A 12,854-nucleotide genomic window follows, 5' to 3' on the forward strand; every position below is an offset into this window, starting at 1 on the left:
TTATTCCTTTGTTTCCTCAAATTAAATCCAAGAGGACAAACCAAAAACAAATTGCAGTCAAATATGCAGCTATAAGGACAAAAAGCGTAGTTCAATTACTAAATGCAGCCAAGTGGCTTAAAATCCAAACTTCAAGGTTTTGCCTTTGCAATGCCAAAATCAACAGTTCTGAATGGTTTAAACTGCACTTCTCAGATCTTGTGCATCAATCTTCAAAGTAGATCAAATATCATGTGAGAAACCCTACTATGAGGCAATACTTGGGAGTAACAGGCTCCTGGATGCCCCAGAAATACTGTTTGGTCCATGTTTGCTCCTGCAAAAAGTCAATGGTGCTAGGAGGATAGAAAATCTATTTTTGTCTCCTCATGGGGGCAATCACCTATCACTAACAGTACTCCCTCCAAGCCAGGATGCTTGAGAACTAAAAAACTTTGTGGGACTTTCACTGTCAATTTAAGTCACTGTCAGAGTGACTATTGGTACCACTGAGAACTTAAACCCAAGTTATACGTCCACAGACAAACAAGAAATGAAATAGCTAACACACCTTCTACTACAGGATTGCAAACAAGAAGTCAATGATTCTAGGGTAATTTATTTGAAAATACTGATAATTCATAAATTGAAATTGATTGAGATAAATGTTTGCTAGCCCATATGTTATTGATGAGTCATGTTTTTGTTTAGTTTCGTGAGTACATCTTGTAGGCAATTCTCATCCTAAGAAATTATTCAGCTAGAGAGATAATCAAGGAATAGACTACTGGCTATGTGTTCAGCTTCCAATAATGTTTGGTAATGGCTCTACTAGACTGATTAGTTCAGTATGAGGAAACACTGAAGTATTGTAACCTATAAAAATATTTACTAAAAATTGCTTATTTGAAAATCATAGGATACATTTTAATGCACAAGTTATACTGTACCTTTTTGTGATATAGTCGACTCTTGTCTTCTAAATGTGCAATATTGTGGACCATCTGATTATCTTGTATTTGATATTTTTCCTGTTGATCATTTGTGTCTGTTAGTGAATCAACGTTTTGGACTGTTTTCATAATTATTGATCCCACGCTTTCAGAAGTTGGTATTTCAGAGTCACTAAAATAGCATATTTGGGGGGGAAAAATCAATGTCCTTGTTAAAAAGTTGAAATATCTAATAAGGGATCACAAAATATACCATGTGATTAGTCACACACATTACAAATGCGAACTGTCTTAAGCACTTTAAAAACAGTTGGTGAACAATGCATAATCTGGAAAATATTAATTTGACTCTATTAATGAATACCTACAAATAACACATTTGTAACAAGCATTTCACAAATGAAAAGAAATCTCAAATTCTGCTAATTTCAATTTTTACTGAATTCTACTTGAACAGCTCCATCTATAGTCTTCTGTAATTATAGTTTACAAGAGGATGCATGATACTAGTGACAAGTGCTTTTTGTTGTAGACCAGAAAGCTGACATAATCAAAAAGCTGTGCTACAGTATATTGTAAGTCCTGTGACCTGTGACCTGGTTCCAAAGATATACTGCATTTCCTCTTAAAACTAATTGTTATTGAAAACAAAAACAAAGAACCAAAGCTAAAAATAACCCCACCCTGCTTATTTTAAGACCCAGTCTGACTGATCAGGCACATGCATGCTGTTTATCACAGAAGGTTTGATGCATAACAAATATCTAAAATAAAGGTCAATTTTTGGCAAAGGTCAACAATCTTGACATTGTTAATCTGAGAGGTTAAAAAAACAATCCCCATCTGTTATTATGGGTATGTTTGTGTGTCAGATATCTAAATTCTTTGGGGGCAGGAAACACGTGTTCTGCAACTACTGTACTCATTTAATACAAAATAATAATGGCAATATACTTCTTCACTGTTTCACTTGAACTATATATTTGCAATGCTGATTAGTTAAATTTGTTAAATTAAGCTTTAGTGAAATATCTAAAGTGCAGCTCTTTAGAGTTTACTGACTCCTTTAAACTTGGTACTTGCTGTTTAAAAATGCTTACTGTACAGATCAATTGCAAATCCTAATACCTGGGTTTTCTTCCAGGCTCTGCAATTAACTTGCTTTGTGACCTAGTGTGCCCTTCTTTTCTATAGCTTTTGTAAGGCTCCTTATCACTTTATTCCTAAGGAAATTTCCACTGTCATTTCAGCTGGTCCTTGAGCTTCTGCAGTACCTTCTGCTGATGATTAAACAGCCACAGTTGGTGGTGTTCACAAGCCCCTGCCTTGAAGTCAGCTCTTCTCACTGCTACAAGATGGAGAGGGGACCTAATTCCCCCTCCCCGAGATTTGCACTGCATCTGAAAGGACGATCTGGGGCAGAGGCTCACATGCCTTACCAGTTTTCTGCTTGGTCATCACCAGCTTTACCACTAGAGTTGTGGAAAAGGTGGGGAAATAAAGTCTGAGCCATCCATTGGCACAAGATACATTTACTCTATTTCCGTCCTCACCACCCCAACTAACAGAGTGTTATATGAATGTGCTGTTCACTTCAGTAGAGTTATAGTGGCATAAAACTGGTGTATAATGCAGTAGAGAATCAGGCCACTTAACTGGAGGAGCTGCCTCAAACTCAAAAGCAGAGTGTCTAAAAAGATGTGTTTGTATGGTGAAAAGCTTCCCCTGATGCATCAATGTGTCTCACTGACTGTGAAGAGCAGAAAGTAACATAATGTTTTGAAGATGCTGAAGTACCAACGAGGGATTTCTAATTGTGTTGATGTTCCTTTGCAGCTGAATGCTTTGAAAGAATGTTCTGTCATGTAGAAAATATAAGACTTGAACCCTGAAACTTAGAACCAGCCTTCAGTAATAAAGAACTGTATTTTTTCACATGGAAAAGATATAACTAAATAAAGACATTTCCTTCAGTAGATCCTGCATTCTGGGCTATCATTGCCAAGAGCAATCTAGGAAACACTCAGGATACAACTGTCAAAGAGGATATCTTCTGGTTATTTGGGGCACGTCTTGAAGCCACTGTATTACTTTCCTTTGGTGAACAATATTATGATTAACAAAACTGTTCACAGAAGGCAAAAATTAGCAAATTAAAAAAAGGAAATACTGCTAATAATAGCAACAACAAAAAACACCAGCTTTAATCGTTTGCATAGTCAGTATGTCTGCAATATTTAAATCTAAAAAAAAAAAACCCAGACCATAATATAAACAACAATAGCAACAACAATACTTGGCAGTTATGTAGCGCTTTGCAACCATAGCTCTCAAGATACTTTGCATAGTTGGTTACATATCATTATCCCCATTTTATGCATGGGTAAGCTGAGGAACAGAGAAGTTAAGCTATTTGCTCTGGCTTGCCTACATGAACATTTAATTTCTGGACAGCTGAGGTGCAAACATACCCTGCACTAACTTGCCACACACTAAGGGTATGTCTCACTACCCGCTGGATTGGCGGGCAGCAATTGATCCAGCAGGGATTGATTTATCACGTCTAGTCTAGATGGATAAATCAACCCCCGAGCCCTCTCCCTTCTGCCCAACGTGGAATTAGAACTTGTTTCTCTATTGTCTTTTGGGAACAAGAGAACTAAAAATGGGAGGCTATGCGGCATTTTATATTCATTTGCCCTTGTGGCTTACAGCTGCCTCTTCAAGTGTGTGTGGGGGGACAGACAGAAGAAGAGGCAAGAATTCTAAACATTTAAGAGTTTTTTCAGTGCTTTTTGCTGGGGGGGGGGCTTGTGACTCAATATTGGGGATATGTGCAGTAATACTTACTTTTAAAGAACTAATTTTTCACCACCATTCAATTAAAGTTAGTACAATGACTGTGCATAAAACATACATGAAATAATTAGTGTAGATGGTTCTTAATTTAAAGGATGTTAAACAGCTTGTAGACATCTGCTAGCAAGCTGAAATGGGTCATTCAAAATTTATCTAACTAAATTAAGGGGAAAAAATGTTTCTCCTCCCGGGTCGGCATGTCACAAGATAACTAAACCGACTTAGTAGGCTTGCCTGGGAATCCTTAGCTGTCAGTGGTGAATATGCAAAGGGCCAGCAAATTAAATCAACCTGCCAAACTGTCAATTTCAAGCCTCATGACTGCATGAAAATAGCATCACTGGAAGAAATCAAGCATTGCCTTCTTTTGGGTTTCCTGGCACCTATTCAAATACTCATGCAGTTGTGGCTAATTTTGCATGCAAATTTCAGTCAATAAGCTCAGAACAAGACCTCCCAAGATATTTCAAAAGATCTGACAGTATTTTTTCTGAATACCAAATCGACAGTAGTTGAAATTCAATCTCCATTTGCTAGTGCTTTACATATGCACGGTGTCCCCTCTACAGAGCTAAGTTAATGAGAGCCGTACCTGCTTTCACTCATATCCTCCCAGCCATCCTTATTGAAGTTCTCAAATACATTGCTCATAACCTTGATGGACTGATTGAGAAAAGCTTGGTGACGTCCCAGAGAGCTCTTTTTCTTGGCTGCTTTTAATTTAACCTTGGTTCCTGCTGTCTTACAATTACATTGCCCATGGGTTGCTCCTACAGTGGCCATGGTTGCCACTGCTTTGGCTTTGTCCAGTGAATTTTTCAACTGCTGCACCTCACAGAGCAGATCTTCATTTTCATTTCTCAACCTGTTCACTTCTGCCACTTGCCTCATCAGAGAGGTAACTTCTCTCTCCAGCTCATCAATAACTAACTGAAGATCTGCTTTGTCTTTCTTTATTTCTCGAAGCTTCTTCAGTAGCTTCTCTAACTCTCTCTCTTTTGTGTCTGCATCTTCTTTGTGACATTTTATAGATGCTTTCAGATCATTTTTGTCTTTGGTTAACTGTTTGTTTACTTCTTTCAGCTTCTTTGATTCTCTTTCAAGAGCTCTAAATCTCTTTTCCAACTGGCACACCTAACGAAATTGAGTTTTAGAGTGAAACATTATACTTTGCTTTTAACCTTTTAAATAGCACAAAATCAAACTGTTATATCTTAAAATTACATTTATTTTCTGAAAATAAAATCACATTTAGCACAAGGACAAAAGTAATCTAAAGTGCCTAATTCAAAAATAATTCTAAGGCAGTGTAGATGAATACATTCTAACGGCAATAATACATCTGTTGAGCAAAGGGCAGATGGTAAAAGGAGTTAAAATTCCAGACAAAGTGAAACAGAAGTCTAAGTATGCCAATAAACCTTGCTGTTGCATTCCGAGATCATTACTGATTTGGTTATACATGCTAATTCAACTTGCACAAAATTTTCAAAAAAAACCCATATACAAAACAAACAATTTTGCACAAGGTATTTAAATAATCAAACTCTTTGATGTACTTATTTAAAAACATTAAATATATCCTTTCAAAATCAGCCAGAAATTTTAATAAAAGTTTAGGGACTTCAGAATATGAAGACTGGGAACTTTTCTATTTGCAATACAGGAAAATCCACACCATCCCAGTGAAATCTCTTTACAAGCTTGCCAAACACTATTTGAGAAAGCATTTTTATTCATACCTAAAGACTTGCTATGTCCAAATGATGCATATGTTTTGTTGCTGATGTACTATACCGTCTAAACAAACTCAGGATTACCTCTAATAGACTGATTCTTACTGTCCTTCAGTGCCATTGGTCAAAGTTTAAACTAAATACCACAATATTCAGCAATGAACAGCAAGTTTAATTTGAATTAGGCCCCTATAAAGGAACAGCTACTCAGATAAGATTTTTCCAAAAAGTGTCTTTGGGAAAATCAATGCAACTTTGGAAAAATCTGTGGAAAAATCTCACTGTCAATTACCTAGTACACCTCTACTCCAATATAACGTGGTGGTGGGGAGCCAAAAATCCCTACTGCGTTATAGGTGAAACGCCGTTATATCGGGGTATCGGTGGCAGGGCTGCAGCAGTGATTTAAAGAGCCCGGGGCTCTGGCCATGGGGAGCCCCAGGCCCTTTAAAGCGTTGCCGGAGCCCCACTGCCGCAGCCCCGGGGTGGCAGCAGTGGGGCTCCAAGGGTGATTTAAAGGGCTCGGGGCTCCCTGCAGCAGCTGGAGCCCCATACCCTTTAAAGCGCCGCTGGAGCCCCGCTGCTACCGTGCTACATGCGAACCTGTGTTATATCAGGACGCATTATAGCAGGGTAGAGGTGTAGCTGATGTACCACAGTTCTTTCTCTACTCTATTTTCGGTGGGAGCTGCTGAGTGCTCAGCTCTTTGGAAAATCAGGTACCTACAGAAGAATTTAATAGCCTAACTTTAGAAACTCATTTTATAAAATATTGGCCACTGCCAGCACGCCGCAAGAGAGTGGAATGCCAAAAACAATATCAAATTTTAAACTTTTTAAACTGAACAGTATTTCTAAAGAAATATTAGAGGTACTGACAGGCTGTATTGGGCTGAAGGTTTTTAATTGGTTTAAATCGTGTAGAATTATTTTGTCTGACGGCTGAATTTAGTTCAAATGACAGTGAAGGATCTCAGTGCACATGTTAAATTAAGAATAGTGATGTTCAAACATCCTAATATATCTTTACCAATGAGCTTGAAATCAGACCTTCAATATCTATGCTTATCCATTGCTGGACTTCCCTTGAGCAAAACGTGTGGCAGGTTTACAGTGAACAAAGAATTAGGCTATGACTGCATAAACTCATTGGTGAAATCCTGAATCCATTGAAATCAAGGGGAATTTTGCTATTGAACTCAATGAAGCTAAGATTTTACCCATTTTACCCATTGTATTTATGATTAAGATTAGCAATTGAACCCACATCTCCAGTGGTTAAAGGCCAATACAGTACTCATCATTAACTCATTGTGCATTAAGCCCTTCCAACCTGAGCTTTCTTCATTTCTTAGTTCTTTAAAACACGTTTTACGTTCATTGTCATTTAAAGTCACTTACGGTAGTTGAAAGGAAACAGCAAATATCTTCTGGGTCTATATCCTAAGCCAGGGGTTCTCAACCGTTTTTTTTTTTCCTGAGGCCCCCCCCACAACACGCTATAAAAACTCCATGGCCCACCGTTTGCCACCCCAGGCACATGCTTGCTAGGCTGGTGCCTAGAGCCGGCCCTGACTACTGTCCTAAGGTATCATCCCAACAGTATATATCCACAGAGATAAAAAATTATACAGCACCTGGCAAACAAAATTATAGTTCTGAAATATAGATAATAACCTAGTATAAACTGTGTGAAATCCTAGACTGTAGTGCTCAAATTATTTCAATTACTCACTCTGCCTTAAGATAAATGAATGTGAGCATTTCCTGTTATGCGTGTTATTATTTTAACATGATGTTTGTCATTCAGTAATAACGAGATGACAGACTTCATTACCTGACCATATGGCAAGTGTTACAAGTATATGCAATCACGTCATCTGCTGTAAATTACTGTACTTCTTACAAGTTAATTCACAAATATAAGAAAAATAGAAATAGCCATACTGACATTTTAAGGTACATGTTTGTGTTTATTCAATTTAACAATGCTCTTAAAGGTTTAATTAACTAGACCAATATAATTAGGCCAAATGACAAGCTAAAGACAAGCTAAAGGAATAGGCCTGTCTGAAAAATGCATTTTCTTTGCAGCAAACAAAAACATATGGTAAAATACAAATGTGCCCTTTTAAGTGAACGCCTGTTAACATATAAAACTATTTGTGCAAAGCAAAAATGTCAATACAAAAACTGTGATTTGTTAAGTATACCTCATTATTGTACAAATAAAATATGAAAAATGCTGCATAGTATATCTGTTAAACCAATACGCCTACTAAATGTATCTACAGTACCATTTTGTAGAGAGAGGTTACATATTTAAGACCTTTTTTTAACACAGTATTTTTTTTAAATTTAAAATATGCGAAGTTAATTTATTACCAAATCACTGTTATGCACAGATGTGATTCTCTAGCAAAACAGCTGTATGGATTCACATCTGACAATGTGTACAGTTAAATAAACTTTGGCAAAGGAAAATAAAGATTTCGGAACTCAAAAGCTGTGAATAATAAGCAGAGGCTCCTATTTTAATTTAGATAACGTGTTGGTTTATTGCAGCTCATTTTGTCTTTAAACACATTTTTAATTTGCTCTGACATTAACAGCATTTATCTCACATGATGCATCAATATCTACTGCACTAACATTGATTTTTGACATAATTTTGGCAGTCAGTGTTTTTGAATTATGAAAGAAAATCAGAGATAGAACACGGAGCTTCAATTCATGAATTCTGACTTTAACATATGATCCTTTACGTTAAAATTTAGATTTAACTTCCTGGGCTCAATATCTTACCTTCTGTAATGTCTGATCTGTTATTTCTTTCACATTCTTCTTTGGAGTACTGTTCTTGACCCCATCATCTTCACTGAGTCTAAAGAGTAGTTCTGCCAGAGAATAAATAAAATACACATATTCCCACTAAAACAATACTCAAACATTTTAAGGAAATGTGTTCTTTAGTTTCCCAATTATAAATAATCTGGTGTATTTTCTTGTCAAGCCTTTTGGTCAGTCTCTAAAGAGTGACCTTTTTTCAAAGTTTTATGTCACATAATTATGAATCTTTGTAGCATCACAGTGTGTTTTTTCCCCACAGTACAAGCTTTTCAAAGGTACAATAGATCTACAGGTTAAAGATGCTGTACTTTTATTCCCATTTTCATTCTTTTATAGACTATTCCCTATATGCCTTAAAAGCAGAATTCATTGCCTTTTTATCTACACAGTCACTACCAGTTTTGTTCTCTAGGTCTTCTCCCCTGCCAGGAAGATCAGAGCGATTGGTGAACAAAGCAAACAGTAACAGAATTAGGATGAACTGAAACTTTAACCCCCCTTTTTGTTAAGTGAAAGATCATGTGTTTTACAGGATAAAGCACACAAATCATTCTGTTGTAATGTTGTGAGTTCATAACAATTAGAAAACTACAAACTAGTAAATGAGAACTTGATTCTGTTTACCACTCCAATGGCCATGCTTCAATTACTAAAATTCCTCCCAAAATAAGGGCAAGTAAAAAAAAATGTTCTTAAAGGAAGCACACCTACAAAATGGAAGTGTTAGTAATATTATAAGGTAAATCAGAACAAAAAAGTGTTCAGTTTCCATTCTTTGTTGATTTCATTGTTATTAAAAAAAAAAGAATAGTAATTCTTGGAGTGACTTCTTTAGGGAAGGTAGAAAATTATGTTGAGAAACAGGGAAACCTGACTGTAGAAATGCCAGTCAAATGTTAAGGATTTTTTTTTCCTACACTAACTGAAAGAATTACTCTTTGGGGAAAAAATATCTGTGTTTGGTTTGCTTTGGAAATATCATTTTAAACCACAAGCGGACACTGCAGGTCAGTTAAAAACTTTTGATTTCTAAACAGAACAGGAGAGGAAGAAAACAGCATTACTCTCTGTAGATTAGCAATCCTCTTGATATAAACAGTGACTAATAAGTTTGTTAGAGTGAATTAGACCCTTCTTTTGTCTTTGGAACATGTCATAGCCAATTAAAACTACTGTATTCATGAAATAAATGGAGCACTATTCTAAAGATAATAAAAGCTGAAAAAGGTAAAACCATGCATCTGGGGAATATGTACCTTTACCTTGATATTAATCTGCTAGTTCCCATGTTATTTCCAAGTACAGTCCCCCAGCACAGTAGTACTGCATATATTTACAACATTCTTAAGTAACACAAAGTTCATAGGTAAATACTTTTAATCTTTTTCTAAATATTCACTCATTTGAATGTCTACTGTAGCTTTTATATCAATATTTACTGTATTCCACTAAAAATAAGGTGATTTTTCCAGTCAAAGATACTGATCAAAGCACAAATTATGTTTATTACAAAGTTAGATATATTAAAATAAATATTGCACCTACAGCCATAAATAAGTATATTGTATCTACATACACAGAATCCACAATACTGCTGGAAGATTGTTGGAAGAATTATTTGCACAAATTAAGGAATATTATAGAAGTCAGCAGCAACACAAATTAAAGAGAAGCTACAGGCTACTGAGGCATGGCCATTTCTAACAAGCAAAAAATAAATTGTTTATTCCATCCCTGTGTTGTTACATAATGGTTCACTGAAATTAGCGTGGCCATGAACAGAGCCGGCTCCAGGTTTTTTGCTGCCCCAAGCAAAAAAAATAAAATAAAATAAAAAATAAATTTAAAAAGGGGGGGCGGAGTGCCGCTGCCAAAGCAAACAAACAAAAAAGCCGGAGTGCAGCCCCTTGAAAACTGCCACCCCAAGCACATGCTTGGAACGCTGGTGCCTAGAGCCGGCCCTGGCCATGAAAGAAAGCACTGCCTAGAGCTTGTCTGTCTGTCTGCCTGCAACTGCAGTCACTTTCATCATATCTGCCTACCTAGCACACATATGCTCATCTGTGGCAGACCCAAGTAAAACTCTTGAACCAGGAACACTCAGAAGCCATAGAATTCAGTCTTCAATTATAAAGTGACAACCGTCATATGTGATAGCATAATTATATCCCACTGAGAAAACAGAATGAACAAACACCCTTTGAACTGAATAGTTCATTTTATTTAAAATCAGCACATCTGGTTTTGAGGTGATTGCAGGAATGGTAATACAACAGTAATAGCAATACAATTTCACCATTAGGAAGCAGATAGTCATCAGACGCATACTGATGCAGTAAAGGAATTAGCAGTTTAAAAAGAAAGACAATGAGTGAAAAAAACTTGTCTTACAGATTTTAGTTTGGACAAATCAATGAAACACCCAGGACTAATGCTCACCTTGCTAGTCAGCATGGGGCACTGGTGGGGTCAGGACCAGTGGAAATACCCTCAGGGATAAAGGAAAGGGAGACTAGCTGAGGGAGCCTTCCATGTGCCCCTCTCTTTGGCAGGTAGGGACAATTGCTTCACTCTCCTCACCAACCTTCTTCTTATCACCCCGCTCTTCCTCATGCTGCATGGTGTGGGAAGGCAGAAGGGGTGGGGGTTGAATGCTGCAGCTAGTTCCAGGCTCTACTGCTTCTCCTGTCTATTGCCACTGCCACCGGGCAGCAGAGGTGGTGTGGGGGGCTGGGTTACTGCCTCCTGTCTGGTCGTGGGGGGGTGTGTACAGTTTGCTTCCCAGATGGGGTAGCCATTGTAGGCTCCCATTTCAGCACCACCCTTACCCTAGTTACTGGATCTCCTATGTTGCTGGGGCTAGGCTGATAGGAAAAATCCCTTCCAGACCCCGAAACTGGCTATCTAGCAAATCTGTCAAGTTGCTATGTGTTTTTTTTCTCATCTTCCACCTGGCATCCAGGTTATCCAGGACTGGAGAGGAGGGAAAGGAAGGGGACGAGGGATTTACATTACAATTGTAAAATTGGACAATTGGCAACTTTGGTGGGCTTGGTAGTTTAGAAAGTGTGATTGAGGTCCCTGTAACTCAGTGAATTGCTTGGAGGTTTAGTCCTCAGCACAGCACTGCAAAGTGGTGAATACGCTTCTATGTCCAGTGCAGCTTGCTGTTCCCCTCATCTTCTCTCTCCTACCTCCAGTGAATAGGAGGAGAGGAGATCAGGAAACCAGTATCCAGTCATGGTCACATGGCATGCCAAAGACTTTAGAATGGGCATGGACTTCACACTTATGCTCAGGATTACAGTACATCAGGGGCCATTGGTGCCTAACCTGCATTGGAACAACCCTGCCAGGTAACCTGGGTTAGTTATCCTACTTAGAGAATAGTTATTAATGAAGTTTCAGTCTTTCTGCATTTAACCACATTATAGCATCAGTCTCTCGCTGTCATAGTTTCAAGTCTCACTGCACCTTTAACCGTCCTCTGTGGTCTGCTCCAGAAATGCCCCTCAGGTCCTGGGCCTCCAGTCATCCCCTCTCTCTGGGAGAGACCCACATCCCACTCCCTTCTGACTGGGGTTTTTAGGCTGCAGTCCCTTTGCATTTCCTTGTGATTATCCCGAGCATGTCTGACAAACGTCCAGCATCTACTCTTTAGTTTCTCTCCAAGAACAGTGACAGTGATTTATCAGCAACCCAAACACCTCTGTCAAAGCAGAGTACATTTATTTAAGGACAAAAGCATACAGAGAAAACGTATACAACAATAAAAGATCTAGATGCATATTAAACATACCAGAAGTTGCTCATCAGTCCTCTGGGGACAATGGCAGAGTCAAGTCCTTCCAACTGATCAGTAGGGTTGGATCCAGCCTTGAACCAAAGGTCAGGTCCATTCCCTCCCCCACCCCAACAAAAGTCCCTCTCTCTGTTCAAGCTGACCCTTTTATACCAAAAGCTCTTTCTTTGCATCCTTGGTTTCTGGTATCTGTTGGAGCCAGTATCTGCAAACCACCACAGGGGCAGGTACTTCTCTGGTGTTGTGCACAATTCTAGGGATTGCAATAATCACCTGCATGGTTTTTAGTTCCTGGAGGAACTGTAGTAACCCTCCCCCAGGAGGACACAATCCCTAGCTCAGAAAGATACACGGAACATTCATAAATTGAGAACAATATAGTTCCCAAAGGTACTGAATGTGGTTGCATTATCTGTCACACTCATTATTTCCATGTCCACATCAAGCTAATTTTGAAGGGACACCACCTCTTAGTGTTTATTTGAGGCACATCAAAAAGCATATACTCATACATTTGAATCACCCTGTTCATGAATATTGCTAACATATGGCACAAGGTACATTTCATATTGACTTGACTAGGAAAGTGGAACATTAGTCTTCAAATAAGGGTATGTCTACACTGCAGTGTAAGCCCAGGGTTTGTGGGACTTGAGTCAGTTGACCCATGTTAAG

At 38.2% G+C, this 12,854-nt stretch overlaps 1 protein-coding gene across 11 annotated transcripts in view; it reads right to left on the minus strand.

The window, feature by feature from the left end:
* Positions 1-12,854, minus strand: part of CNTLN (centlein) — a 275,778-nt gene that overhangs the window by 89,988 nt on the left and 172,936 nt on the right. For all 11 annotated transcript variants that reach the window (XM_039544616.1, XM_039544618.1, XM_039544614.1 and 8 more), the window contains 3 exons: positions 8,333-8,424; positions 4,384-4,925; positions 930-1,104 (listed from right to left, as the gene is read on the minus strand). In XM_039544616.1, the coding sequence (XP_039400550.1) occupies positions 930-1,104; positions 4,384-4,925; positions 8,333-8,424 (809 nt within the window). The remainder of the gene's footprint in view (positions 1-929; positions 1,105-4,383; positions 4,926-8,332; positions 8,425-12,854) is intronic.

The sequence above is a fragment of the Mauremys reevesii genome, linkage group 6 (assembly GCF_016161935.1).
Source record: "Mauremys reevesii isolate NIE-2019 linkage group 6, ASM1616193v1, whole genome shotgun sequence".
Taxonomy (NCBI): Eukaryota; Metazoa; Chordata; order Testudines; family Geoemydidae; genus Mauremys; species Mauremys reevesii.